Source organism: Caretta caretta, chromosome 24 (assembly GCF_965140235.1).
Source record: "Caretta caretta isolate rCarCar2 chromosome 24, rCarCar1.hap1, whole genome shotgun sequence".
Taxonomy (NCBI): Eukaryota; Metazoa; Chordata; order Testudines; family Cheloniidae; genus Caretta; species Caretta caretta.
The window spans coordinates 19521166-19546135 of record NC_134229.1 but is presented as its reverse complement, the minus strand read 5'-3'; the positions used below and the strand labels follow the sequence as shown (position 1 = coordinate 19546135).

The window sequence follows — 24970 nt, the reverse complement described above, 5'->3', positions numbered from 1 at the left end:
GAGAGACCCCCCCCAGGTGCCCTGGCACCCCCCAGCTTCCCTTCCCAGGCTGGCGGTAGACACCCTCCGGCAGCTGGCACTGCACCTCCTTCGCTGCCCCCATGTCCCTAATCTTACCCCTTCCTTGGGACTGTGCCCCCTTCCCTCAGCCCCCCCCACTCCAGCCCAGCCAGCCGAGCCCTCCCCTTGCGTGAGGCCCCTGCTCGCTAGGTTGAGGCTGGCTCCATGGATGGAGCTGCCCCTGGCCAAGCTCGCTGAAGCAGGCCCAGGGATCCCACTCACTTATGTCCGGGTGCAGGGACACAGATGCTACAGGGAATGGGCCTCGCACGCTGGCCCCTCGCACGCCGGCCTCTCGCGCTTGTGACCTCCTGCAGCCCCAGCTGCTCGTGCCTCTGTGAGGCAGGAGTTGACTGACCCTTGCCCTGCAGACCCCTCCCCGGCGGGGTTCTCTGTCACTGCCCCCCCAACCCCGGCACTCTGGGCCTAGCCGGGCCTGGCCTGGTTCGGTTCGGTTTTCACGCTTGCTTGCTCTCCTCCCTGCAGAACCGCCCGAGCCCCCGGCGCTCACCGCTAACCCCGGGATCCTGTCCGTGATGGAGCGGTCGGCATCAGAGGTGAGGTGACCCAGGGGCAGGGAGGCACTAAGCTGCAGGAGTGGGGGCCCTTCCCTGGGTGGGGGTCGGGTCCCATAGTTCATTAGGGTCACTCAGACCCAGCACTCTGGAACTGGGGTCCCCAGCCCCTGGCACCTCCCTCTGACCAAGGGGTCCCTGCACTGCGTGAGGGGGGAGGGGACATCTATGTCGGGGGTATGGGTAAGGGGGGGCCTGTGCTGGGAGTGATGTCGTGTGCCTGTGCCCAGATTGCCACCTGCAGCAGCCGGAACGCCAATCCCGCCCCCACCATCAGCTGGTTCAAGGATGGGGCCCGCCTGGAAGCCCCCACTGAACGCAATGACGGTAACAGAGACAACGCCCCCTCCCCACACCTGCGCTGCTGCTGGGCCCCTCCAGTTCCCCTGCCTGACTGCCAGGACCCCCCGGCCTGCCCCTCACCCACCTCCCCAACAGCGTGTTCCCCGACCTCCTACTGGTGGTGCCCCCTGCACTCCCCGCTGCCCCCCTGCCCTGACCTCTGTGCTCTCCCCCGCGCTGACCCCTGTGTCCTCGTCGTCCCCTCCCCCTGCGCTGACCCCTGTGTCCTCGTCCCCCTGGGTGCTGACCCCCCTGCTCTTCCCCCAGACCTTTACGTGGTGTCTCGCTCTGTGAAGGAGGCCTCAGGGCTGCAGTCTGTGTCCAGCACCCTCTATCTGCGCCCCAGCAAGGCCGATAAGGATGCCCAGTTCCAGTGCCTGGTCCAGTATCCACTGCCCCGGGGGCAGGTGGGCAACACCACCTCAGAGCGCTTCAGCCTCATGCTGCACTGTGAGTAACCCTCGAACCCCCGGGACACTGGCAGTACGAGTGTGCCGGCACAGGTATGGCATATGCACGAGGATGCTAGCCTTGCACAAGTGTGTGTGTGTGCATGCGCGGGACACTAGGCTTGCATCGGCACTGAGCCTGACACACGCACCAAGACTGGAAACCTCCCCCTGCCTTGCACAGACACGTGCAGGGGGACTGACCTTGCACACACTTGTGCGCAGTAGCACCAGTTCAGCCAGTACTGTCTGTGAGACATGCAGCCTGATACAGTGCTGTGAATTCCGCCCTGGCCTGCAGTCTCTCCCCTCACAGGCATGCCATTGGTTCTTACTGGTGTATGTGCATGATGGGGCTCTTGTGCAAAAGCATCTTGCAACTGCTGCACAGAAACAGGGGAATAATTTAAGAACACCTTACGTGATGCCCAAAAGCACAATTCCACAACTGAGGAAGAAAACTGTGCTGGTTAAAAAACCAACCTTGTTTAGAAGGGAAGTGAAAGGCAACTACAAAGTGTGTGTGTGTGTGTGTATATATATATGTATATATATATGGAAGAAAGGGGAAGTTGATAGGAATGAATATAAATCAGAAGTTAGGAATTGTAGAAAATTGATAAGGGAAGCAAAAGGATGCTAGGAGCCATCTATGGCCAGCAGAGTTAAGGACAATTATGAGCTTTAAAAAATGTATTAGGAACAAAACTAATGCTGATAATGGTATTGGTCTATTATTATACAGCTATGGTAGAATTATCACTAATAAGGCAGAAAACGCAGAAGTGCTCAGTAGATATTTCTGCTCTGTATTTGGGGATAAAACTGATTATATCTTATCACATGGTAATAACATTCTTTCCATTCCACTAGTATCTCTGAAGGATGTTAAACAAAAGCTACTAAGGTTAGACCTTTTAAGTCAGCAGAACCAGATAAGTCTTATCCCAGAGGTTAAAGGAGCTGGCTGTTAATGTTGATTTTCAGGAAGTCTGGAGCCCTGGGGAAGTTCCAAAAGACTGGAAGAAAAAAAGGTGATGCCAGTTTTTAAGGGGGTAAAACAGGGTGATCCAGGTAATTATAGGCAGGTCAGCCTGAGCTGGGCCTGGGCAAGGTAACAGAGTGGCCGATAGAGGCCTCAACTAAGAAGGAATTAAAGAAGGGTGATGTAGTTAATATGAATCATCAGGGGTCTAAGGAATATAGATCCTGTCAAGCTAACTTGGTAGCTGTTTTTGATGAGATGACAAGTTTGATTGCTCAAGATAACAGTATTGACATGACCGACAGACTTCTGTAAGGGTTTTGGCTTGGTACCACAGGACGTTCTGATTAAAAATCTAGAAAGATAGAAAATGAACATAGCGCACAGTAGCTGGATTAAAAACTGACTAACTGATTGATCTCAAAACGTAACTAAACAGGGAATTGTCCTCGAGCTGGTGGTTTTCCAGTGAGGCCTGCAGAGGTCTGTTCTTGGCCCTGCGCTTTTCACAATTTTATCCATGACCTGGAAGAAAACAAAATCCTGCCAGATAAAGTTTGCTGATAACACAAAAATTGGGGGAGTGGTAAATACTGAAGAGGACGGGCCACTGAGTTAGAGAAATCTGGCTCACTCGGTAAGCTGGGCATCAACACACAATATGCATTTAACTATGGCAAAATGTCAATCACACATCTGGGAATCTCGGCCACCCTTACGGGAGGGTGCTGGGAAGCAACGACTCTGGAAAAGATTTGGGGGGGGCAGATAAGCAACTGAATGCGAGCTCCTGGCGCGAAGCTGAGACCGAAAGAGCTCCTGCGATCCTGGAGGTGTAAATGGGGGAACTGCCAGTAGGAGCAGACAGGCTATTTTCCATCTGGATTTAGCATGGGCATGACTGCTGCTGGAATCCTGGGTCCAGGAGGATGCTGGTCGATTGGAGGGGGTCAGAGAAGAGCCAGAGAATGATGAAAGCGTCAGAAAACCTGCCTTGTAGTGATTGCCTCAGAACTCAGGGCTGTTTAGTCTCACAGAGAGAAGGTGAAGGGGTGACGTGATCCCAGTCCAAGTCTCTACCTGGGGAACAAATATTTGCTAGCAGGCTCCTTAGTTGGGCAGGGGAAGGTCTAACATTCCCCAGCGGCTGGACAAATGCAGACAGAAATTTGCAGAGTTCAGGATTGAACAACCTACCAGGGGCCGTGGTGGATTCTCTGTCAGAGCTGATTTTTAAACCAAGACAGGCTGTTTCCAGGGAGATAAGCCACGGGAACTCTCACAGAGTCCCCGGGCGATGCTCTGGAACTACTCCCTACAAAGCCAGGCAAGACTCTGGGGGAGCCTCCTTTCTGGGAGCAGCCTGTCTGCAGGGCAAGAAGCTCACACGGCTTTGACCTTCCTGGGTCTGACCTCGGAGCATTCAACATCCCCTTCCACACTGTGCTCTTCCCACAGCGAGTCCGCCAAGGCGGGGTCCTGGGGAAGACAGAGGGTCCTGCACCCCAACTTCGCAGTCAGATGTGTCTCTCAGCCAGCGTAAAATAGAAGGTTTATTAGACGACAGGAACATGATCTGGCACAGAGCTTGTAGATACAGAGAACAGGACACTTCAGTCAAGTCCATCTTGGGGCCAAGGAGGCCAGAGCCCCATCTGGGCCCCCCTCCATTTCCCTAGCCAGCTCCAAACTGAAACTCTCCAGCCCCTCCTCTGGCCTTTGTCTCTTTCCTGGGCCAGGAGGCCACCTGATCTTTGTTCTCCAACACCTTCAGTTGGCACCTTGCAGAGGAGGGGCCCAAGCCATCAGTTGCCAGGAGACAGGGTGTGGGTCATTCTCTGTGCAGACAGCATCACACTGGCCCTCTAGGGCTCTGCAACAATCACACACCCTTATCCCACCACCTAGATACTTAAATGCATAGGGGAAACTGAGGCACCCACACAGTATTCAGAGAAAACATTATGAACATTCCCACTTCGTGACATCTCTCCCCACTTCAAGACCAAACTGAGCGAGGTCACTTTAGCCGTTGACGTGGGGAAGTCGAACCCACCAACGTTCCCATGGATGCCCCAGCATCTCTCCCATTCCTTGGTGGGAGTTACACCAGGGCCTTCCAGTTTCACGCTCTCCCTTAGGTCGGATGTGCTTGATGGCACTCGCAGGCTGCATGTGGGAAAGTTTATGTGGCCCGTGCCTCTCTTGGTTAAGAGCCCCCATCTTGACCTTGGCTTTGGATGGCTCTGGGCTTGGGCAGCCGCTCCCCACCTTGTGGCCCAGGTACGACACCTCTGCCATCCCCACCTTACGCCTTCCAGCTGTTACCGTCAGTCCTGCCTCCTTGGGGTGACCCAGCCCCCTCTTCACCTGGAACACGTGTTCTTCCCAGGTCTGGCTAAAGACACACATGTCATCAGTGGACGCCAGGGCCAAGTTCTCCATCCCCCTCAGTAGCCGATCCACCCGGCGCTGGGGGCGGCCGACGCCCCCTCGAGGTCGAAAGGCAGGACCAGGAACTCAGAGAGCCCCAAAGGGCTGGTGAAGGCAGATTTCAATCTGGCATCTGGGTCCAAAGGCACCTGCCAGTCGCCCTTGGTGAGATCCCTAGTAGAGAGGTAATGAGCCTCCCCCCCCCCCCCCCCCCCGGCTTGTCTAGAATCTCATCAGGCTTAGGCATGGGGTAGGCAGGGCCACCCAGAGGACTCAGGGTGCCTGGGATCTTCGGTGGTGGGGGTCCTTCCACTCTGGATCTTCAGGGCACTTGGCCGAAGACATGGAGCGGAAGGACCCCTGCCACCGAATTGCCGCCAAAGACCCGGAGTGGAAGAAGTGGCAGTGGGTCTTCGGGGGCGGGTCCTTCACTCCGGGTGTGTTCAGCGGCATTGAAAACTCTCCTGGGGGCCCCTGCGGGGCCCAGGGCAAATTGCCCCACTTGCTCCCCCCCTCCCCCCGGCGGCCCTGGGGGTAGGCATCAGACACCGTGATGGCATTAAGCTTCTGATAGTCCCCACAGAACCAGATTGACCCGTCTTCCTTGGGGAACAACCCCATGGGTGAGGCCCATGGGCTGTTGAATGGCTGGATCACCTCTAAAGCCAGCATGTCCTTGACCTCTCTCTCCAGGTTCTGGGCTGTTTTCCCAGTGACTCTGAACGCGGGACACCTGATGGGAGGATTGGCCCCCACCTCAGGGGAGAGATCCACCAGGGGGTCTTCCCTGTTCTCCTCCCGACTGTCCCTTTCCAGGTCCAGGGGTCCCCTCACTCTCCTCCCACACAGCAGCTTGAAAGGGAAGAACCCTGTGGATTCCTGGGGCATGTCCCCATACCATGGGTGGGGCAGGTCCTTGTCCCCATCCTGCGGATGCTGATTCATAGAAGTCCTCAGCATCATCCCCAGGGCCCCATAAACTCTCTCCACCAGCCTGTGGGATGGAGGGTGACCTGCAGAGGCCCGGGTGGGCTAGACCCCCCCCCCCCCATTTCTCCCACCAGCCCTGGAGCAGGGCTGACAGGACATTGGACCCCTGGTCTGTAAGGACCCCGCAGGGGACCCCCCTCTGCTGAAGATGGTCAGCAGCGCCTCTGCCCTGGGGCCTGCCTCGGTGGAGGACAGAACCCCTGCCCCTGGGTAGCAGGTGGCGAAATCCATCACCCCCAGGACGTATTTCTTCCCTGCCCAGGTCGCCTTGCTGAGGGGCCCCACTATGTCCAGAGCCCCCCTCTGGAAAGGTTCCTCTATGTTGGGCAGGGGTCTCAAGGGGGCTTCCCCCTTGTCCCAGCCTTCCCCCCTCTCTGGCTGGGGTCACAGGACCTGCCGTGCTCCCAGGCTGCATCCCAGACTCCAGGCCAGTCACGGTGCTGCCTGGGGCCTGGATCCCCTGGCGTCCCGAGAGAGGGACATCGTGGGCCAGGTACGACAGCCGGCGGCGACACTTCTGGGGCACCCCCAGCGGCCTCCTGATCCCCCGCAGTTCTACTTCCCCTGGGAGAGCCCCTTCCCAGTACAGGAATCCCTTCTCCCATGGGAATCTGTCCCTGCAGCCTTCCCCACGGGGGTTTGCAGCCTGTGGCCAGCAAGTCCCCTCAGCCCCTCCAAGGAGGGATCCTTCTGTGGCTCGGTCTGGAATTGAGCTGCTGGGGGTGGGAGTGGGACCTGCTCCCTCTCGCGGGCTGGGCCTGGGGTCACAGCCCCACTGAGCCCTGTCCCTGGTCGCTCCCTCCTTGCCGTGGGATCACTTCCCAGCAGCGCCTCTGGACATGGCAAACCTGGTGGGCAGCCGTCCTGCCCTGCCTGTGGGTCCCCCCATTCAGCTGGGGTCTCAGCTCCTCCCTTGCTCAGCGCTGGCCTTGCTGTCCCAGTGGGAGCAGACAGCGAGCTTGCTGCTCTCCTTACTGCATCAGAGCCAGCGGGAGCCCCCTCTCCGGTGTGTAAGGGGGCGGGGAACATCTTGCCCATATGCTCAGGGTTTAGCTGATTGCCATATTTGGGGTCTGGAAGGAATTTTCCTCCAGGGCAGATTGGAAGAGGCCCTGGGGGTTTTTCGCCTTCCTCTGTAGCATGGGGCACAGGTCACTTCCTGGAGGATTCTCTGCTCCTTGAAGTCTTTAAACCACGATTTGAGGACTTCAATAGCTCAGACATAGGTGAGGTTTTTCACAGGAGTGGGTGGGTGAGATTCTGTGGCCTGCGTTGTGCAGGAGGTCAGACTAGATGATCATAATGGTCCCTTCTGACGTTAGTATCTATGAATCTCTCTGTCCCGCCCAGCCCCAGAGGTCTGGTTACAGGCAGGCAGGTAACCTGAGCCTAGCAGCTCCTCCCCCCTGCCAGCCAGGTCATCTGTATTTTCACTGGTTTCAGAGTAACAGCCGGGTTAGTCTGTATTCGCAAAAAGAAAAGGAGTACTTGTGGCACCTTAGAGACTAACCAATTTATTTGAGCTTTCGTGAGCTACAGCTCACTTCATCGGATGCATCACTGACCATTTCCCTCTCCGCCGATTGGTTCCCTGGATTCAAATTCAAACCCTCGGCCATTATAGGAGCAGGGCCTGGATCTGCTCCCAAAGAGAGACAGTCACCCCCCAACAGGGTCTCACAGCTGGTATCCTGGAGAACCCCAACGACCAGCCAGCCCCACCCGTCCTGGGTCTGCACAGGGATCTGGGCCATAGGCAGGGCGAGGGGCTTCATCCCTGGGACCCTCACACGGCCCCTCAGCATCTGGTGAGGCTGCACCATCCGGGGCCTGACAACAGTTTGCTGTGTCCCAGGGTCTCGCCACCCCAGGAATGTGTCCCCATTGACATCTCCCATCCATCTCCGATCCCCAGATGGGGAACACGATCGTGAAGACCCCCGTCTGGTTGGGGACAGGACTCTCGGGGATGCCTGGCTCCCACTCCAGCTGCTCCCAGATCCTGCTATAGCCCCATTTGGGGTCAGGAATCTGCTCCTTAGAGCGGTCATCCTCCTCCAGCTGCATGGTTAACTGCTTTGGTGAACTATCCAATGCGCGACCCTCTCTTTCTGCACAGGGTTACAACGTCCTTCTTAAGGAGATGGTGACAGGCCGTCACTCTGCTCTTCAGCTGTAGGTTTTTTTGCCTCCCCAAGCGGAGTGCTGCCAAAACCAAAAAAAAAAGGGAGGGGTGGGGGGGACCAGAGTGCCACCCCTTGAAAAGAGCTGCCCCAAGCACGTGCTTGGTTTGTGGGTGCCTAGAGCCGGCCCTGGCTGGACGCTCGGTCCACGGGGTGCAGTCGATTCCACTTCTGCCACCAGTTGTCACAGAGTCACTGGGCAATGCTCTGGAACTGCTCCAAAGTACTCCTCTCTGGGAGCAGCTTGTCTCCAGGACAAGAAGCTCACGCAGCTTTCACCTTCCTGGGTTTGACCTTGGAGCATTCAGCATCCTCTGCCCCACCATGCGCTTCCCACAGCGAGTCCACCCAGGCGGGGTCCTGGGGAAGCCAAAGGGTCCTGCCCCCCAACTTCGCAGTCAGATGTGACTCTCAGCCAGCCAGGAAAACAGAAGGTTTATTAGACGACAGGAACATGGTCTAACACAGAGCTTGTAGGTACAGAAAACAGGACCCCTCAGTCAGGTCCATCTTGGGGGGCAGGGAGCCCAGACTCTGGTTCTGGGCTTCCCCCCTTTTCCCTCCCAGTTCTAAACTGAAACTCTCCAGCCCCTCCTCTGGCCTTTGTCTCTTTCCCGGGCCAGGAGGCCACCTGATCTCTTTGTTCTCCAGCCCCTTCACTTGGCACCTTTGCAGGGGAGGGGCCCAAGCCATCAGTTGCCAGGAGACAGGGTGTCAGCCATTCTCTGTGCAGAAAGCATCACACTGGCCCACTAAGGCTCTGCAACAATCACACACCCTTATCCCACCACCTAAATACTTAAGAACTGCATGGGGAAACTGAGGCACCCACACAGTATTCAAAGAAAACATTAAGAACAGTCCCACTTCGTCACAGGAATGATTTGGAGCAGGTCTCTGGCCCGCACTATGCTGGGGGCCAGACCAGATGGTCACAGTGGCCCCTTCTGGCCTTGGGGTGTGTGAACTGGGCAACTGCATGCACAGAGACCCTCAGTCACACACTCGCACTCCTGGTGCTGCTCCGTAACCTCCCCCCATGCTGGGGTAGGGGTGTTAACTCATGACCTTTGACCCCACCCCCAGATTTCACGGAGAACGTGGAGTTCACGCTGGAGTCTCCCGTGGTGATCAAGGAGGGGGACGACGTGAGGCTGCGGTGCCAGGGGGATGGGCAGCCTGAGCCGGAGTACATCTTCTACCGAGTGCAGGTATTGGTGGGGATACCGGGTTTGGGATGGGGGGATACCGGGCAGCCCAGGCCCCAGGGGTGGGAGATCCCGGGTTTCCCCGGGCACCTGAGCCCTGTGGGGGTGGAGGAGGTGTCCAGGCGCCGTGGGGCTGAACTCTGTGGGAGAAGGAGGGGGTTCCCGGGCCCCGTGGGGCTGAGCCCTGTGGGGGTGGAGGAGGTGCCCGGGCCCCGTGGGGCTGAGCCCGGGGAGGGATACTGGGCTGCCCTGAACACCTCCCCATCCCCCCAGGCCTCCCAGGCCATGGAACTGGCCACCAAGCAGGACGGGGTCCTGACCCTGCCCAGCGTTTCCAGGGCCAACAGCGGGACCTACCGGTGCCAGGTGCTGGACTTCGACAGCCCGCCCGAGGTGCAGCTGGAGAAGGAGGTGATCATCCACGTCAACTGTGAGTGCCCCAGGGGCTGCTGGGAGATACGCCATTCCCCCCCCCCCCCCCCAGTCAAATGTGCGTGCCCCAGAGGCTGCTGGGAAATATGCCATCACCCCCACACACACACATCCACTGTGAGTGCCCCAGGGGCTGCTGGGAGATACGCCATTCCCCCCCCTCTCCTCCCCCCCCGTCAACTGTGAGTGCCCCGGGGCTGCTGGGAGATACACCATTCCCCCCCCCCCCCCCATCAAATGTGTGTGCCCCAGAGGCTGTTGGGAAATATGCCATCACCCCCCACACACACATCCACTGTGAGTGCCCCAGGGGCTTCTGGGAGATACAATTGAAGTGGAGGAGGGGTGGCATGAGTGCCCCAGGACGTGTTGGGGGAGGGGTGGGGGGGAGTGCCCCAGGGTGGAGAGGGGAGGGGTGGCATAAATGCCTCAGGGAACTGGCTTGGGATGCTCACACCAGGAAGGGAGGGGGTATGTTTTGAGGAACCTTCTGCATTACAGCTTAGCCCATCCCTGCCCCTCTCTTCCCCCACAACAGACCTGGACCCCCTGACCCTGCACCCAGGCAGACGAGTGACAGTACCCCTGGGTGGAGATGTCACACTCACCTGCTCCGGCCAGGGCTCCCAGCCCCCCAAACTGGTGTGGAGGAAGGTGAGATCCACCGGGGCTTGACTAGGTATCGGCAGGCCCTGCAGGGGGGCCTGTTTATACAAGGACCCTCCCCCAGCGCTTAGATGCAGCCACCTCTGGGGTGGGGTGCAGGGGCTGTTTATATAGGGATCCCTCGCTTGGCACTAAGATGCAGCCGCTCTGGGGTGAAATGAGGCAGAAATCTCACAAACCGTGATTTTTCAAGGACATCTGGGTAATAGCTGATTCTGGGGAACCTGCTCTCCCATCCCACGCCCTGCAGCATAGCCCCCCCAGTACCACGTGGGGGCATTGGGGCCAGCGCTGACGGCCAGGGCAGAGCACCCCCTACTGAGCCCCCACCCTGCTCCTTGCAGCACAGTGCCCCGGCGTCCTCTCTCATTGCAGGGCAAGGAGCGAGTGGCTCATGGGGACACCCACACCCTGCACTCGGTCTCGTACCACATGGCCGGCACTTACACCTGCGAGGCCTCTGTGCCCAGCGTCCCGGGGCTGCAGCGGGACCAGACCATCCAGGTTACCGTGGAAGGTACGGAGCTCCCTCCCGGTGCACAGACGTGGGGCGTGCCCCCCAGCTGGGACAGGGCATGGGGTGGCAGATCAATGTCGAATTCCCAAGGCCGCATCTCCAGCAGAGCAGCTAGCCCCGCGTCTCTCTCTGGGCAGAGCCCCCAGGGTGGGTGCAGCGTAAGGCTGACGGCAGAGCCGCACCACCTCCCGCAAGGACGTTAGCGATGCTGTGTCTACACCGGAGGATGGGGGCCTTTGCCAGCAAAGCTGTGCGCGAAGGAGCTGGATTTTTCACACCCCTGACGGATGGGATGGGGCCCAGGGGGTGAGAGCATCAGAGCACACATGGAGGCTCGCCTGGTACTGTCGAGCGTTGGCAGAGCCCGTGTGGGCAGGAGCGTCAGACCGAGAATCCACCCTCCAGACACGCGCTTCAGCATCTCCGCTGCCTCCGTGTGGGCCCCGAGTCTCCATGTCCAGCCATGGAGCATTGTGGGTGCAGACTCATCCATTCAGACCCGTCAGTTCTAGCCCCTCTTCGCCCCCGGCCTGCCCTGCTGGGCCAGACGAAGCTGGTTGCCCTGTATCCCCACAGGGGGTGGCAGGGCAGAGGTGGTGGACAGGCCCTGGCTCAGAACCATACCACAGGGGGCTGTGCCTGGGGAGTCCTGGAGTGGCCGGGTGCCGTGACGGGGAGTGTTCCAGGCTCAGGGGGCGCAGGGTCCTGGGGTGTCCCTTTCTGGGGCAGGGGCCAGTGATGCCCAGGAAGAGGGTCAGGGTGGGGGCTTGGTGTCCGGGAACCTGGGGATGCAGGGTGGGGCTCCCTGGGGTCAGGAGCTGAGGTAGGGGGACACCTGGTGGCAGCATGGGAGGGGGTCCATGCCAGGGCAGCTGGGGACTGGTACCCAGGGAGGAGCAGTGGCAGGGGAGCTGGGGGCGTGTCTCTGGGGCCAACTGGGGGTCCCTGGGTGCAGGGAGCTGGGGAGGCAGAGTCGACATGGGGCCCAGGGGGTGTCTACGTCTCTGACTTTTACCCTTCCCCCAGGGAAGCCGGAGATGGAGGAGCGCCCGACCCGGCACCAGCTCCTGGCCGAGGGGCAGCGCATCCAGCTGACCTGCTCCGCTCTGGGGCACCCTGAGCCGGAGCTCAGCTGGAGTCTGCCGGGGGTGAAGGTGAGGGGGCAGGGGGACGGGACCTGGTGCAGCGGTGGGGGGAGGTTCAGGGGGGCTGGTATCTAGGGAGGGCAGAGTTGGATGCGGCAGAGGTGTGTCTCAGGGTGGTGGGGAGGGGGTGGGGGCACAGGATGGGGAAATCCCTGTAGAGAAGCCCCCTCTCGCATGCCCCCACTGCACCTCCGCCCCCAGCCTGGGCTGCTCCCCGCCCTGGCAGGGAGCTCCTCTCTCCCCCCAAGGCCCAGCTGCTCCAGTGACAGCTGCATGGTCGGCAGCTTCAGAGGAGTCAGGCATTCGTGACTGAGCTGGGCCTGGGAACCGGGGGGGCAGCACTGGGTGGCCACACGGGGGTCATGATCTTCCCCCGCACCCCCAGGACCTGGCTCTCACTGCGGCAGGGCAGCTCCCCCACGCCCCGCTGGCTCTGCAGAGCCCTTGTGAAGCGGGTCTCGGCCTGGCGGCTGCGGGGGAAAACATTTTGCAGTGTGAGCCCTTGTGCAGAGGGCACGTGTGGGGTGACACCCCCTGTGCTGGGAGGCAGCACGGTTCAAGTCCCCCCGGCCATACGTGCTGGAGGCTGGGACTCGATTTGCTGCTCCGTCCCAGTGTGATTGCCCTTGACACCTCCCCCCCGAACAGCCAGACAGGGCGGCAGGGCAGGAACAGCCCCAAAGGGGAGGGGCACTTGGGGGGCAGAGCAGTTGCGGGAGGCGCATAGAGCTGGGGGCAGCAGGGAGGATCTGGGCCCCATGGTGCTGGGATGTCTACCTGCCCCCAGGAGGTGTGTCTACACAGCACGCAGCCCAGGCTGTGACCCAGGTTTGAGCCCAAGCCCCTGCTTCTCTCCACACAACCTGGTCTGACTCGGGTCGGCGAGTGCTTGGGACCCAGGTCCTGAGAGTGGGAGAGAGCCCCCGTTGCAGGCTGTGAGGGTCCAAACCCTGTAGTGTGGACGCGGGTTACACTGCAGCCCCGAGGCAGAAGGTCTGGGCAGCTGGACGCTCAGGACGTTGAAATAGCGAGTCCACAAGCCCGGTGCCAGCGAGCAGCACAGACACCCCCAGAGTGGCAGGGTCCCCAGAGTTGCAGGGTCCCCACAGGGCCACGTCCAGAGCTGGGAGAGGGTCCCTTACCCCTCGTGTCCCCACTCAGCCGGTGGTGAGCAGCACGGGGAGCCGAGTGACCAGCGAGGTGATGGTGGAGGTGACGGCGGCACTGGCCAAGTCTGGGATCTGGTGCCGGGCCAGGAACCGGTTTGGGGAGACCACGCAGCACTTCATCCTGGAGATCGGTGAGTGGGGGGTGGGATCGGGGCTGCAGGGGGAGACCTGGGGAGGTGAGTGGGGGCAGGTAGCTGGGGGAACAGGGATGGTCAGGGTGGGGTCGGGAAGGGGTAGTAGGGAAACAGAGCAGGAGGTAATTGGGAGGTGGGGGGGCATCTCTCCATCTGGGCACTGACCTGTGTGTCTGTCTTTCCCTCCCATGGCAGAACCCCCAGCAGCTACCCCCTCCTCTTCCCCCCCAGCAGGTGAGTGCCCCTTTCCCATGGGGCTGGGTGGGGGGGGTGATGCCTGGAGCAGCTGTGCCCCCCAGGCAGTGACTGGCACCAGTGCTGGAGCCCCAGGGGGCTCTGGGGGTCATGCCCCCACTAACCTCCTTCTCCCTCTTGTTCATGCTGCCAGGGGACCCCGTGCTCCGGACAGGTGGGTGTTGGCGGGATGCGGGTGGGGGATTAACCCTATTGGGTGCCAAGCCCAGAACTGCCCAGGTGGGCGTGGGGGTCTCTGAGCCCTGAGGGGGGGAGAGAATGCATAGGGGGCCCTAGATGGTTTAGTCCATGGTGTGCACTGGGTGTCCTGTTCCGTCTCCGTCACCCCCCTCCAGCCGGGGCACTTGGCGCCTTGCTCCTTCCCCAGGAACAGAGTCCAAACAAAACCCCAAAGTCGTGGGGCCCGAGGACCAGGTCTGTGACCCCGATCTGGGATCATCAGCTTCCATCCCTTTATTCCCGAGGCTTCCACCGTCCTCACGCCCGTGGTCAGGAGCCCCAGGCCCTCTCGGCGCTTGTGTTCCAGCCACAGCCTGTCAGATCCCCCTGCGGCTCCTACCTTGGCCCGGTCCCAGCGTCCGTCGCAGCCTGCGCTCTCCTGGCCTCTCTCGGGGTCAGCCGCACATGGGGCTGCCTGGACCCTTCAGCCCCCTGCTCACTGCCTTCAGACCTTCCTGCTATAGGAACCTCCTTGGCCTGCTTCTCCCCAGCTGGGTCTGATCCGTAGTCACACGTCTCCCTCCTGATGTCAGAATGGGCTAATTAGGCTCCCCTGTCATTGCCAGTTTGGAGTTAGACACCCCATCGCAGGGACCCAGGTGTCCAGGCTCACCCGCTTTCCCACAGTGGGGGGCTCTGAGCCCCAGGGAGCAGCAGTGGTTTGGGGGGGAACGTAGGGGACCCAGACGTCCGTGCTCACCACCCCTCCCTCCCCGCAGTGCGGGGCTCTGAGCCCCAGGGAGCAGCAGTGGTTTGGGGGGGAACGTAGGGGACCCAGACGTCCGTGCTCACCACCCCTCTCTCCCCGCAGTCGGGGGCTCTGAGCCCCAGGGAGGCAGCGGTGGTTTGGGGGGGAACGTAGGGGACCCAGACGTCCGTGCTCACCACCCCTCTCTCCCTGCAGTCGGGCGCTCTGAGCCCCAGGGAGGCAGCGGTGGTTTGGGGGGGAACGTAGGGGACCCAGACATCTGTGCTCACCACCCCTCTCTCCCCACAGTCGGGGGCTCTGAGCCCCAGGGAGCAGCAGTGGTTTGGGGGGGAACGTAGGGGACCCAGACGTCCGTGCTCACCACCCCTCTCTCCCCGTAGTCGGGCGCTCTGAGCCCCAGGGAGGCAGCGGTGGTTTGGGGGGGAACGTAGGGGACCCAGACGTCCGTGCTCACCACCCCTCTCTCCCCGCAGTGGGGGGCTCTGAGCCCCAGGGAGGCAGCGGTGGTTTGGGGGGGAACGTAGGGGACCCAGACGTCCGTGCTCACCACCCCTCTCTCCCCGCAGTGGGGGGCTCTGAGCCCCAGGGAGGCAGCGGTGCTGCGGTTGTGGCTGTCGTGGTCTGTGTCCTGCTGCTCCTGCTCATCGTCGGCTTCTTCTACTGCATGCAGCGCCGGGGACATCTGTCCTGCGGGGCGGGGGAGAAGAGATCACTGTGAGTGACCCCCAATTCCCACAGCCCCCCCCAACCAGAACACCCCTCCCCCCTTGACTGAATGCAGCACCGGGGACACCTGCCCTGAGGCGGGGGAGAGATTGTCAAGAACCCCCCTCCCCCTCCCCCTCCCCCTGCCTGGGCCGGGTGGCAGAAATCCCTGTGTGAGCCCCCCCACGCCCACCCCCTCTGTTTCCCTTGTCCCCCGTCTGTCTGTCTGCTCCCCATGGCGCTCACTCCTCCCTCCATCCCGCAGGACACCCAAGGAGGGCGGCGCGGAGGACCCGGCTGTGGAGATGAAGACGGACAAACGGAACGAGCAGACGGGGCTGCTGAGCCCGAGTGGGGGCGGGGGCGATGGGGGCCACGAGGTGAGCCATGGGGCGCTGCTGGGGGCAGCATGAGATGAGATGGGTGGAGGGCCCTGGGTGGGCAGCGGGAGGGAACGGGAGGCCTGAAGTGAGGGGGCTGTGGCTTTGGAGATGGAGGGGAGGATGGGGGAGACCCTCCCTTGGGGGGTGGGGGTTGAGACCCTGGCAGAGTTGGGGGGACACTGTCCTCTAAGCCAGGGAGTCATGGCGGGAGGGGGGAGAAGGAGAGTGGGGCAGCAGCTGCTGCTTGGACCCTGGGTTGTCACCCGCTGGGGTGGGGTGGAGGCTGCTGGTGGGGGATGGATTGGGGACATGGGGTCAGTGTGTGATTCTACCCTCCCCCCACCCCTCCCAGTGCTGAGCCCTGCCCCCAGCGGACGGCTGAACCGGGAACCCCCCCAGAGGCAGAGGAGGCTGGGACTGCGGCCGGGAGAAGATGGGCTTTGTCCCCCGTTTCCCCCCCAGGGAGCTGGGGGAGCATTTACTCCTTCACCCCCAGTTCTTTTTGTGTCAATGCCTCGTTTATATCAAGATACTTTTTCAGATGCCCGGGGGGCTCCCCTTGAGCCCCCCATGGACTCCCCAGCCCCCCAGCACACACTGTCCCCCTATGAGTTCCATCCCCATGGATTCCCTGCTCCCCTCAGCATCTGGAGAAAGGGGAGACCCCCACCTGTCCCCAGTTATGGGGGTCAGGGCCAGGTGGGCATGTTCCATCCATGCCCAACCCTCCCACAGCACCCCCCTGACCCACATCCACTACACCCCCAGCAGCCCCCCAGCTCTGGTACCCTCAGGATCTATCCTGCCCTAGCGCCAGGGTCCCCCCTTACCCACAGCACATGCCCCTCGGGGTCTAACTGCTCATGGTAGCAGCCCCCCATCACCTTCCCTCCACCACCTCCAGCATTGGTACCCCCAGAACACACACCCCTCCCCCCCTCTGCCCTTCCCTGTGTCCCCCAACACCTACAGCCTGTTCCCCCCCCCACTGGGTTGTATGACCAGGTGGCCCCCCGCCCGGTACTGTATTTGTCTCTCGTTGTGAATGTTTTTTTACGAGACCTGTTTGTTTCCCAGCATTTTGGGGGTGGTTCTGCTGCCCCCCCAAGGGGTCTATTCCTATCTGTGCCCCCATCCCCGGGGCCTTCTCTAGTCGTGACACTGGCTTGGGATGTGGGTGTTTATTTTACTGCAATGTCTGTTGGGGGTACTGGAGCTGAGATGCGGGGGGGAACCTGGGGGATCCCTGAGATGGGGCAGGCCCCCCACAGGAGCCCTGTCTGGCAGCTCTACTAACCCCTCCATGGGATCCCCCAGACCTCCACCTTCCTGCTCCGAGGTGCCAAGAGCCTGGGGCCCTCCCCCAGTGAAAGACCTGGGCCCCTGCTCCAGCCACAGGGGCCAAGCCCCATCCTCCCACCCTGGGGAGCTGCAGTCCTTCGCCAAGTGCTGACCCCTCCCCCCCTTGAGCCCAAATGGGGCTATTTATGGCTCTCTCCTGCCCCCCAGCTCAGGGGCCACCACGGAGGGGCGGGGGGAGGGAGCACGGCCCCCACCCCCCACCAGAATTATCCATCCCCACCATCATTCCAGGCCTGATGAGGCCCCATCATTCCCAGCACCCTTGTCCCCCGTCTCATTGGCATCCCCCAGCTCCACCAGAAGGGGATGGGGCTAGGACCCTAGGCCCCCCTTTTCCCAGCCAGCCAGCCAGCAGGGGGCAGCAACCCCCGAGCAACCCTCCCCCGGCATGGGCCACCACCCCCTTGGGAAGAGCCTTGGGGGAGGGGGCTCCAGCCGGGGTGAATTTCCCCCCCATCCCCAGTGGCTGGTCGGTCTAGTCCACAAGCCCCCCACATAGGGGAACCAGCTAGCCGGGGGGAGGGGGTCATAGGTAAGACGAAGCCCTGAATATCAGGACATCTGGTCACCCCCCCCCTTCAGCTCCAGTGGGGGTCCCCCCCATTATTCTGCCTGTTGCCTGCTGCCCCCCCTTCTACTTTACACGGAGGCTAAGTATTAAAGATTGTAACGTCTCCCCCACCTGGCTCCCGGTCTGTACAGCGGGTCCTCTGCTGCTCCGAGAGGCATTTCCTGCCCCCCTGGCCTGGCCCTGGGCCCCTTTGAACTCCCTGCCTGCAGGGCGGGGTGCTGGGGGGGTTGTGTAAACAGAGGATGCCTCTGCCCCCCTCCCCCTTGGCCCAGCTCCTGCTGGGAAGCTGCTCCTGGGTGGGGCAAGTCCCTCGGGGATTTCTCAGGGAGGGCAAATGGGGTGGGGGATTTTAGGCTCTGGGCCTCATTGGCGCTGGGGGTTTGTTTGCAGTTGCAGAGATGGTGAAAAGCAAGGCCCTTAAAACAAGCGCCAGGGGAGCGGGAACGGGGCGAGGCGCGCGCCAGGGAACGGGAAAGGCGCGAGGCGAGGCGGGCGCCAGGGGAGCGGGAACAGGGAGAGGTGGGTGCCAGGGGAGCGGGAACGGCGCAAGGCAAAGCGGGCACCAGGGGAGCGGGAGTGGGAACGGGGAGAGGGGGGCGCCAGGGGAGCGGGAATGGCATGAGGCGGGGCGGGCACCAGGGGAGGGGGAGCGGGGCGGGGCGGGCGCCAGGGGAGCGGGAACCGGGCGAGGAGAGGCGGGGCGGGCGCCAGGGGAGCGGGAACCGGGCGAGGAGGGCGCCAGGGGAGCGGGAACGGGGCGAGGAGAGGCGAGGGGGGCGCCAGGGGAGCGGGAACGGGAACAGGGCCAGGGGGGCGCCAGGGAAGTGAGAGCAGGAACGGGGCCAGGGGAGCGGGAGCGGGGTGAGGGGGGCGCCACAGGAACAGGGCTAGGAGGGCGGCAGGGGAGCAGGAGCGGGGCGAGGGGGGCGCAAGGAAAGGCCAATACACAGACCAGTAGACACCTTGTGCTAACTTCTGCCCCGGTGCAGGGTGCATGTAGACTTTCTCCCATCGTTTTCACCAGCGCCAACCAGCATGAGCCTCTGAGTGGGGTGTCGATGTCTGTAGGCAGAGGGGACGTGGCCCCTTCTTGTAGCCTGCTGGGCAGGTTTGCCGCCCCCCACCCCACCCTGGTAATTGGGGCCCCTGAGGGCTGAGCGATGCCGATAGAGCCAGGACACAAGGCTGCAGGTTGGGCTGTGGCCAAAGCCAAGGAGACGCCCGCTAATCTGGGCGAGGAGCGTGGAGTGGGCTGGAGGCTTTCCACCTCGCGGGTGGGCGCACTGGCTACAATCTGGCTCCAGGACATCATGGAAGGAGGTTGGCTAAGAGGTGTCTCTGGGATTTTGTCCTGCACAAGTCCCTGTTTTCCTGGCAGAGGGGCTGGAAAAGGCATTTCCTCCCCCACCCCTGTCCTTGGGGAGCCCATGCTATGGAAAGCTCAGCAGCTACATGCAGGGCCCAGATCAGCTGACAGACAGCCAGCGCCACCTGGGCTGGGCTTCCTCGCCACTCATATAGCCAGGGAGAGAACCCAGGAGTCCTGGCTCCCAACCCCCCCGCTCTAACCACTAGGCCCAGCTCCCCTTGGCATCTGTGTCTCTGAGCTGTGCGGCATCCCCTGGCCCTGTGTCCCATGCTGACCGTTCTGTGCCCAGCTCCCCCCCCCCCCCCCACGGGCAGTTGTCCCCCTGCTGCGGCCAGCACAAAGCCGTCAGTGAGGCAGGGCTCACCGATGCCAGCTGCACACCCAGCTTCACCTGTCCTGGGGGGCCCAGGGAACCAGCGTGTGGGGGGGGGGTTTGCCAACTGCTGAGGGGGCAGCTGGGCCACTTTAGTTCGTGTCCCACACGCCTGGCCCCTCGCTCTATGCAAGGTGCTGGCCCTGACCCCAGCCCTGGGCTATGTAGCACCTGGCACCTCAAGGGCCCCGATTGCGGGCTGTGGATACAGAAGTTACTGATAATTGGGCCCCTGAGTGTGACACTGATACTGGTGTCCACCCCCCTGCAGCCCGACAGCCCAGGGGGCGAAGTGCATGGGGCAGGGAGCCAGGCATCCGGCTGGAGCCAGGCACCTGAGAGCCTGGGTTATTTCTGATGCAGCCCAGTTCGCCCCACTCAGCTGCTGCCCAGGCTGGGAGCCTGGGCCCCTCGGGGCACCAATTTCATGGGTTAGGTGGGGAGCCTGTGGACCTGAGGGGAGTGGGGGGAGAATGCAGAGGAGGCTTCGTCCAGCCGCATCCTCCCACGGCCGAGAAGGAAATTAAAGCGTTAGCTGCCGGTTAGCGCCGCATCAGCGCATCAGGCTCGGAGCGGTGGGCGGGCGCAGCTGGGCAGCAGCACTGGAAAAAGAGCATCAGGACTCCTGGGTTCTATTTTACCAGCCCATCTTCAAGAGGGGAGTGAGGGCTAGTGGGTTAGAGCAGGGGCCTGGGAGCCTGGACTCCTGGGTTTTAACACCCCCTCCTAGGAGGGGAGTGGGGTGAAGTAGTTTCGTGGGGGGGCAGGTCCCCCTGTGCCCAGCTGGAGGGGCACATGGGGGTGGAAGGAGGGGGGACAGGCTGCTCGTTTCCTTGTGCTGACTCTGATTTTCCCTTTGACCCATGGATGGCTCCGGCTGCAGCTGCCGCAAATGGGCCTGGATAGTCACCTGTGCCAGCCAGTCTCCAGCAGGGGGAACGGGGGACAGGACAGCCCCTGTGCCTCAGAAGAGGGGACCCCAGAGCCCTGGGCAGGAGGCAAGAACAGCCTCCCAGGCACCCCCAAACCCACAGTGGGCGGGAATTTCCCATCAAAAATCTGTAACCTGCCTCCAGGTGGAGTTGGCAGCGACAAGTGCCGGGTCAGTAATTATGGCTCCTCTTACCCATACAGCACAGACCCGGCTCGAGCCCCCAGCCAGTAACCTGGGACACGTACGCACCCCTCTGGCGGCTCCGTGGCAGCATGACTCCTCACACGCAGAGCCAGCGCAGAACAAAGAGCGGGATCTCAGCGTTAGGGAAAACTCCCTACCCACCTTGAAAAGCAGGCTCCACTACACGAACCCAGCCCCGCAGTGTGTTGGGCAGTGTGCCTCAGTTTCCCAGCTGGTGGTGGGCAAGTCCGATGAACGATTGCCCATTTAACACATCACCCCCACACACACACACACACACACTCACCGTTGCGGTCCTTGGCTAGCAGAGAAACCCAGAGGTCGGGGAGGGGTGCACCTGTGACCCCAGAAAGCAGGGGGTATCAAGCAGTGTCTCTGATTGCTGTGCACCTCCGCACCCATCTGTTTGCAGCTCCCTCGGCTGCTTTTCCCTGCCACTGGGGGGTGCTCGTGGCCTCTGCAATGCCACGGTCTGAGGGTGTGCCGCTGAACCCAGGTCTGCAGGGATTGCAGCGCCCGCACTGGCCGGCAGGAACCTCACTGCCAGCACAGCCTGGGCATCGGCCTTCCTGTCAGCGCTGGCCCCGCACCAGGGCTAAGCCCCGCCTGTCCGACCCCTAGACCGTGTCAGCCCCAGCGACTCACCTCCAGCAATCGCTGGGCAGAAACAACAGCTCTCCATGGCCTCTACCCAGCTCTGGCCTGGGGACACCAGCGAGGAGAAACTCAAACTGCATCTAGACTGCTCTGGGTAGTCCAGCATCCTCCCTTCCCCTGGTTAGCGAGTGAGGTTCAGTCCAGGGCAGTGGTCCCCAAACGTTTTACGTCACACCCCCCCCCACCTGTGAGGAAATCTGCCCATGCTCCCCCAGGAGCCAAGGCTGGGGGCTGAGGCCTCGGCTGGGGATGGGGCCTGAGAAGAGCTGGGTGGCTCTCCCTCCCTGCACCCCTGTGCGGGCTGGCTCGGGCCCTGCTGTGCCCCCTGAATGTTCCTCCACACCACCTAGGTGGGCGTGCCCCACAGTCTGGGGACCATTGATCTAGGGTGACACCCCCCTCCCCCCCCCGCAATCGGGCAAGCTAAGCACGGTTCTGCTGCCCTGTGCTGTACGATCAGGACAACACCACGCCATGACCCTGCACTGCCTCCTAGCGCGACTTGTTCCCTCTGGTGATACTCACCCCTTCTTGTCAATCAGGAGAAAGATCTTGGCGTCATCGTGGATAGTTCTCTGAAGACGTCCACGCAGTGTGCAGCGGCAGTCAAAAAAGCAAACAGGATGTTAGGAATCATTAAGAAAGGGATAGAGAATAAGATGGAGAATATCTTATTGCCCTTATATAAATCCATGGTATGCCCACATCTTGAATACTGCCTACAGATGTGGTCCCCTCATCTCAAAAAAGATAGACTGGCATTAGAAAAGGTTCAGAAAAGGGCAACTAAAATGAGTAGGGGTTTGGAACAGGTCCCATATGAGGAGAGATTAGAGAGGCCAGGACTTTTCAGCTTGGAAAAGAGGAGACTAAGGGGGGATACGATAGAGGTCTATAAAATCATGAGTGATGTGGAGAAAGGGAATAAGGAAAAGTTATGTACTTGTTCCCATAATATGAGAACTAGGGGCCACCAAATGAAACTAATGGGCAGCAGGTTTAAAACAAATAAAAGGAAGTTCTTCACTCAGCGCACAGTCAACCTGTGGAACTCCTTGCCTGAGGAGGTTGTGAAGGCTAGGACTATAACAGGGTTTAAAAGGGAACTGGATAAATTCATGGAGGTTAAGTCCATTAATGGCTATGAGCCAGGACGGGTAAGGAGTGGTGTCCCTAGCCTCTGTTTGTCAGAGGGTGGAGATGGATGGCAGGAGAGAGATCACTAGATCATTACCTGTTAGGTTCACTCCCTCTGGGGCACCTGGCATTGGCCATTGGCAGTAGACAGGATACTGGGCTGGATGGACCTTTGGTCTGACCCAGTATGGTCATTCTTATGTTCTTAATTGTTGGGAATAGGCCACATCCACCTTGATTGAATTGGCACTGACCCCCCACTTGGTAAGGCAACTCCCATCTTTTATATTCATACCTTCCTACTGTATTTTCCACTTCATGCATCTGATGAAGTGGGTTTTAGCCCACGAAAGCTTATGCCCAAATCAACGTGTTAGTCTGTATCAGCAAAAACAACGAGGAATCTTTGTGGCACCTTAGAGACTAACACGGGTCCCCTCTGAAACCTAGCATGACTTGTAACCTGCGAGATCCTTTGGCCAACGCCTATGCTCACCAGGCAGAGCCAGCGTCAGTGCAAACACAGGTGGGTCCTGACCCTGCTCCCCCAGCTAAGGGAGAGCTCATCCAGATCCTGCTGACAAATCCATGGGACACCCAGCAACCCTCACCCCACAGCCCCAGTTATGGCTCCACGCCCCCACAGGGCGCCCACCTCGTATTGCCCCCAATCCCAGCACAGGACACATGCCCCCCAGTAAAGTACACCCAGCCCCACCAGTTGGCATGGCCCCCTCACCAATGTATGGCACAGACACCCCAATGCTGCAGCCCCCTGGCCTAGAGCCAAAGCAACCCCTGGGAAGGGGGGGAGATGGGGGCGTGGGTGCAGGGCTGGCTAATGAGCCAGGCAGATTTAATGGGCTGCCAGGGAGCTGCCGTCAGCAACAAACAGAGCAAAGTCATTAACAGGCTCATAAACCCAGCCAGGCACCAGCCCCACAAACAGGAGCTGGGGCAGGGAGTGGGAGGGCTGCGGGTCGGAAGTGAGGGCCACTGGCAGAGCTGGAGGTGGGGAGCCCAGGGCTGGGCTAGGAGGGGAGCCCAGGCCATGTCTCTGTCACTCCCCATCACTTCTGCCCCCCCCCCAGCAATGTCACCTCCCCCAGAATCAATGGGTTGGCCCAGTTGCTTCCTGCCAACCCCAGGGAAACAGACACCTGCTGCCCTGGGGACCAGCCCCCCATTATAGCAATAGTGGGGGGTCCTTGCTCTGGATGAACCATCTGGGCTCCCTGCATAAACCTCCCCCTTCCCCCTGAGGCTCCCTCACAGCCCCTAAGGGGGGTACAAGGGGGTGGGGTTGCTCCCCCCATGGCTCCCAAAGTCCTACCCCGCAGTTCTGTTGGCTCCGCTCTCCCCAGCCGGGGGGGAAGGTGGGGTGGGGGAATGGAGAGCGGCTGCAGCTGTAAAGGCTGATGAAATCTGGGGCTCCCGGTGGAGGAGAGAAGGGGAGAGGGAGAGCGGAGTGGGGAGATGCTGCAGGGGAAAGAGAGGAATATACTGGGGAACAGCGCGGGGGGCACAGCAGTGGCTGGGTTGTTCCTTTCAGGGCACGGCTTCCCCCATCTGCTCTGAGGAGGATGGGGAGACCCAGTTGAGGCTGCCCTGGGGGAGCTGGGGACCAGGCTGACTGATAAATGGGGCTTGAGGGGCACCACCGGGGCTGCTGTGGGAAATGGGGGGAGGGGCAGAGCATGGACCAGTCCCCCCAAGCAAGTCAGAGGGGGGCTGAGCCTCCTACAAAGACCCCCTCATGGGGGGAGGCAGGAAGAAAAGTGAGGGTCTTAGCCCCATAGCTCTGGCCCTAGAGTCCCATGCCACCACCACCCCGCACCTTGCCCTGCAGGGACCCATCCTCCAGCTCTTGGGTTCTCCCCACCTCTGCCTCCCCAAACCTCTCACCTACACCCCAGAATGCTCCATCTGTGCCCCACAGGGACCCCCCACCCTGTCCCCTCCCCCACCCCAGCCTGCAGCTCCACTGCTCATTGATTGAGCTGTTCCTGGAAGTGAGATGAGCTCACATCTGGGGGGGCGGGGGTGTGTGTGTGCAGGGAATCGATCCCTGCTGGGGGGGCAGGGCTGAGAGCTCAGGAGGGGCCAGCAGCGGCATGCTCCCGAGGGTGGGGGGAGGAGCATGGAGCTCCCCATGGGCCCAGCTGCACCCCCCTTCACCCCTCCTCAGCTGCTCAACGCCCCCCCTTGCACAGCGATACCCCTTCCCAGCTTCCCCTCCCTATCCCCAGCTGTTCTGCATAGTCCCTGCTCCCCCACAAGGAGGGGGTGTCACCTGTCTCCCCTCCCCCTTTCTAGGGCCACCCCCAGATGTGGAGCCCCAAGGTTAGCCCCCTCTTGCAGGGGGGCAGCAGGAGGAGGCCACGTGGGGAGCTGGGGGCAGAGGTTGGTGTGGGGGAGTCATGGGGAAGGAGGGGGAGGGTTGAAAGGGCAGCCCATGGAGAGCAGAGAGGGGTCAGGGGTCAGAGTCCTAGAAATGCCATGGTGGGGGGGTATCAGCTGGAAGCCCCCAAACTTGAGCCAGCCCCCTGGGAGGAGGAGGGGGGTCAGCAGGGGCTGTCTGTCTGTCCTGCAGTCTGCCTGCCATGGGGTGCTGGTGACACCTGGTGGCCGCAGCTGGCATCGCACCCCCGCAGACGTTTCACCCCCACACTCCTGGGGAGGGGTGTGGAGCAGGGGGCGGGGGGGCAGACGGCAGACAGAGCCAGACCCAGAGGGGCAGACGCATGGGCCAACTGGTCCTTTCCCCTGTTTTATTGCTTCTCTTTGAGTTACAGGAGTCCAGA

The 24970-nt window shown here is 61.3% G+C and overlaps 1 protein-coding gene across 7 annotated transcripts in view; it reads left to right on the top strand.

The window, feature by feature from the left end:
• BCAM (basal cell adhesion molecule (Lutheran blood group)) overlaps positions 1–17602 on the top strand; it is a 33738-nt gene extending 16136 nt beyond the window's left edge. Inside the window, exons 4-17 of one of the 7 annotated variants that reach the window (XM_048828125.2) lie at positions 547–617; positions 866–962; positions 1245–1427; positions 9104–9228; positions 9499–9655; positions 10196–10311; positions 10699–10840; positions 11867–11994; positions 13147–13285; positions 13484–13522; positions 13677–13697; positions 15038–15185; positions 15442–15556; positions 15912–17602. In XM_048828125.2, the coding sequence (XP_048684082.2) occupies positions 547–617; positions 866–962; positions 1245–1427; positions 9104–9228; positions 9499–9655; positions 10196–10311; positions 10699–10840; positions 11867–11994; positions 13147–13285; positions 13484–13522; positions 13677–13697; positions 15038–15185; positions 15442–15556; positions 15912–15917 (1487 nt within the window). In that variant the 3' untranslated portion in view covers positions 15918–17602. Of the gene's footprint in view, positions 1–546; positions 618–865; positions 963–1244; positions 1428–9103; positions 9229–9498; positions 9656–10195; positions 10312–10698; positions 10841–11866; positions 11995–13146; positions 13286–13483; positions 13523–13676; positions 13698–14389; positions 14533–14759; positions 14837–15037; positions 15186–15441; positions 15557–15911 lie in introns of those variants that run through there. The other 6 variants (XM_048828127.2, XM_048828126.2, XM_048828132.2 and 3 more) reach the window with 6 other exon arrangements.
• The last annotated feature ends 7368 nt before the right edge of the window (positions 17603–24970 follow it).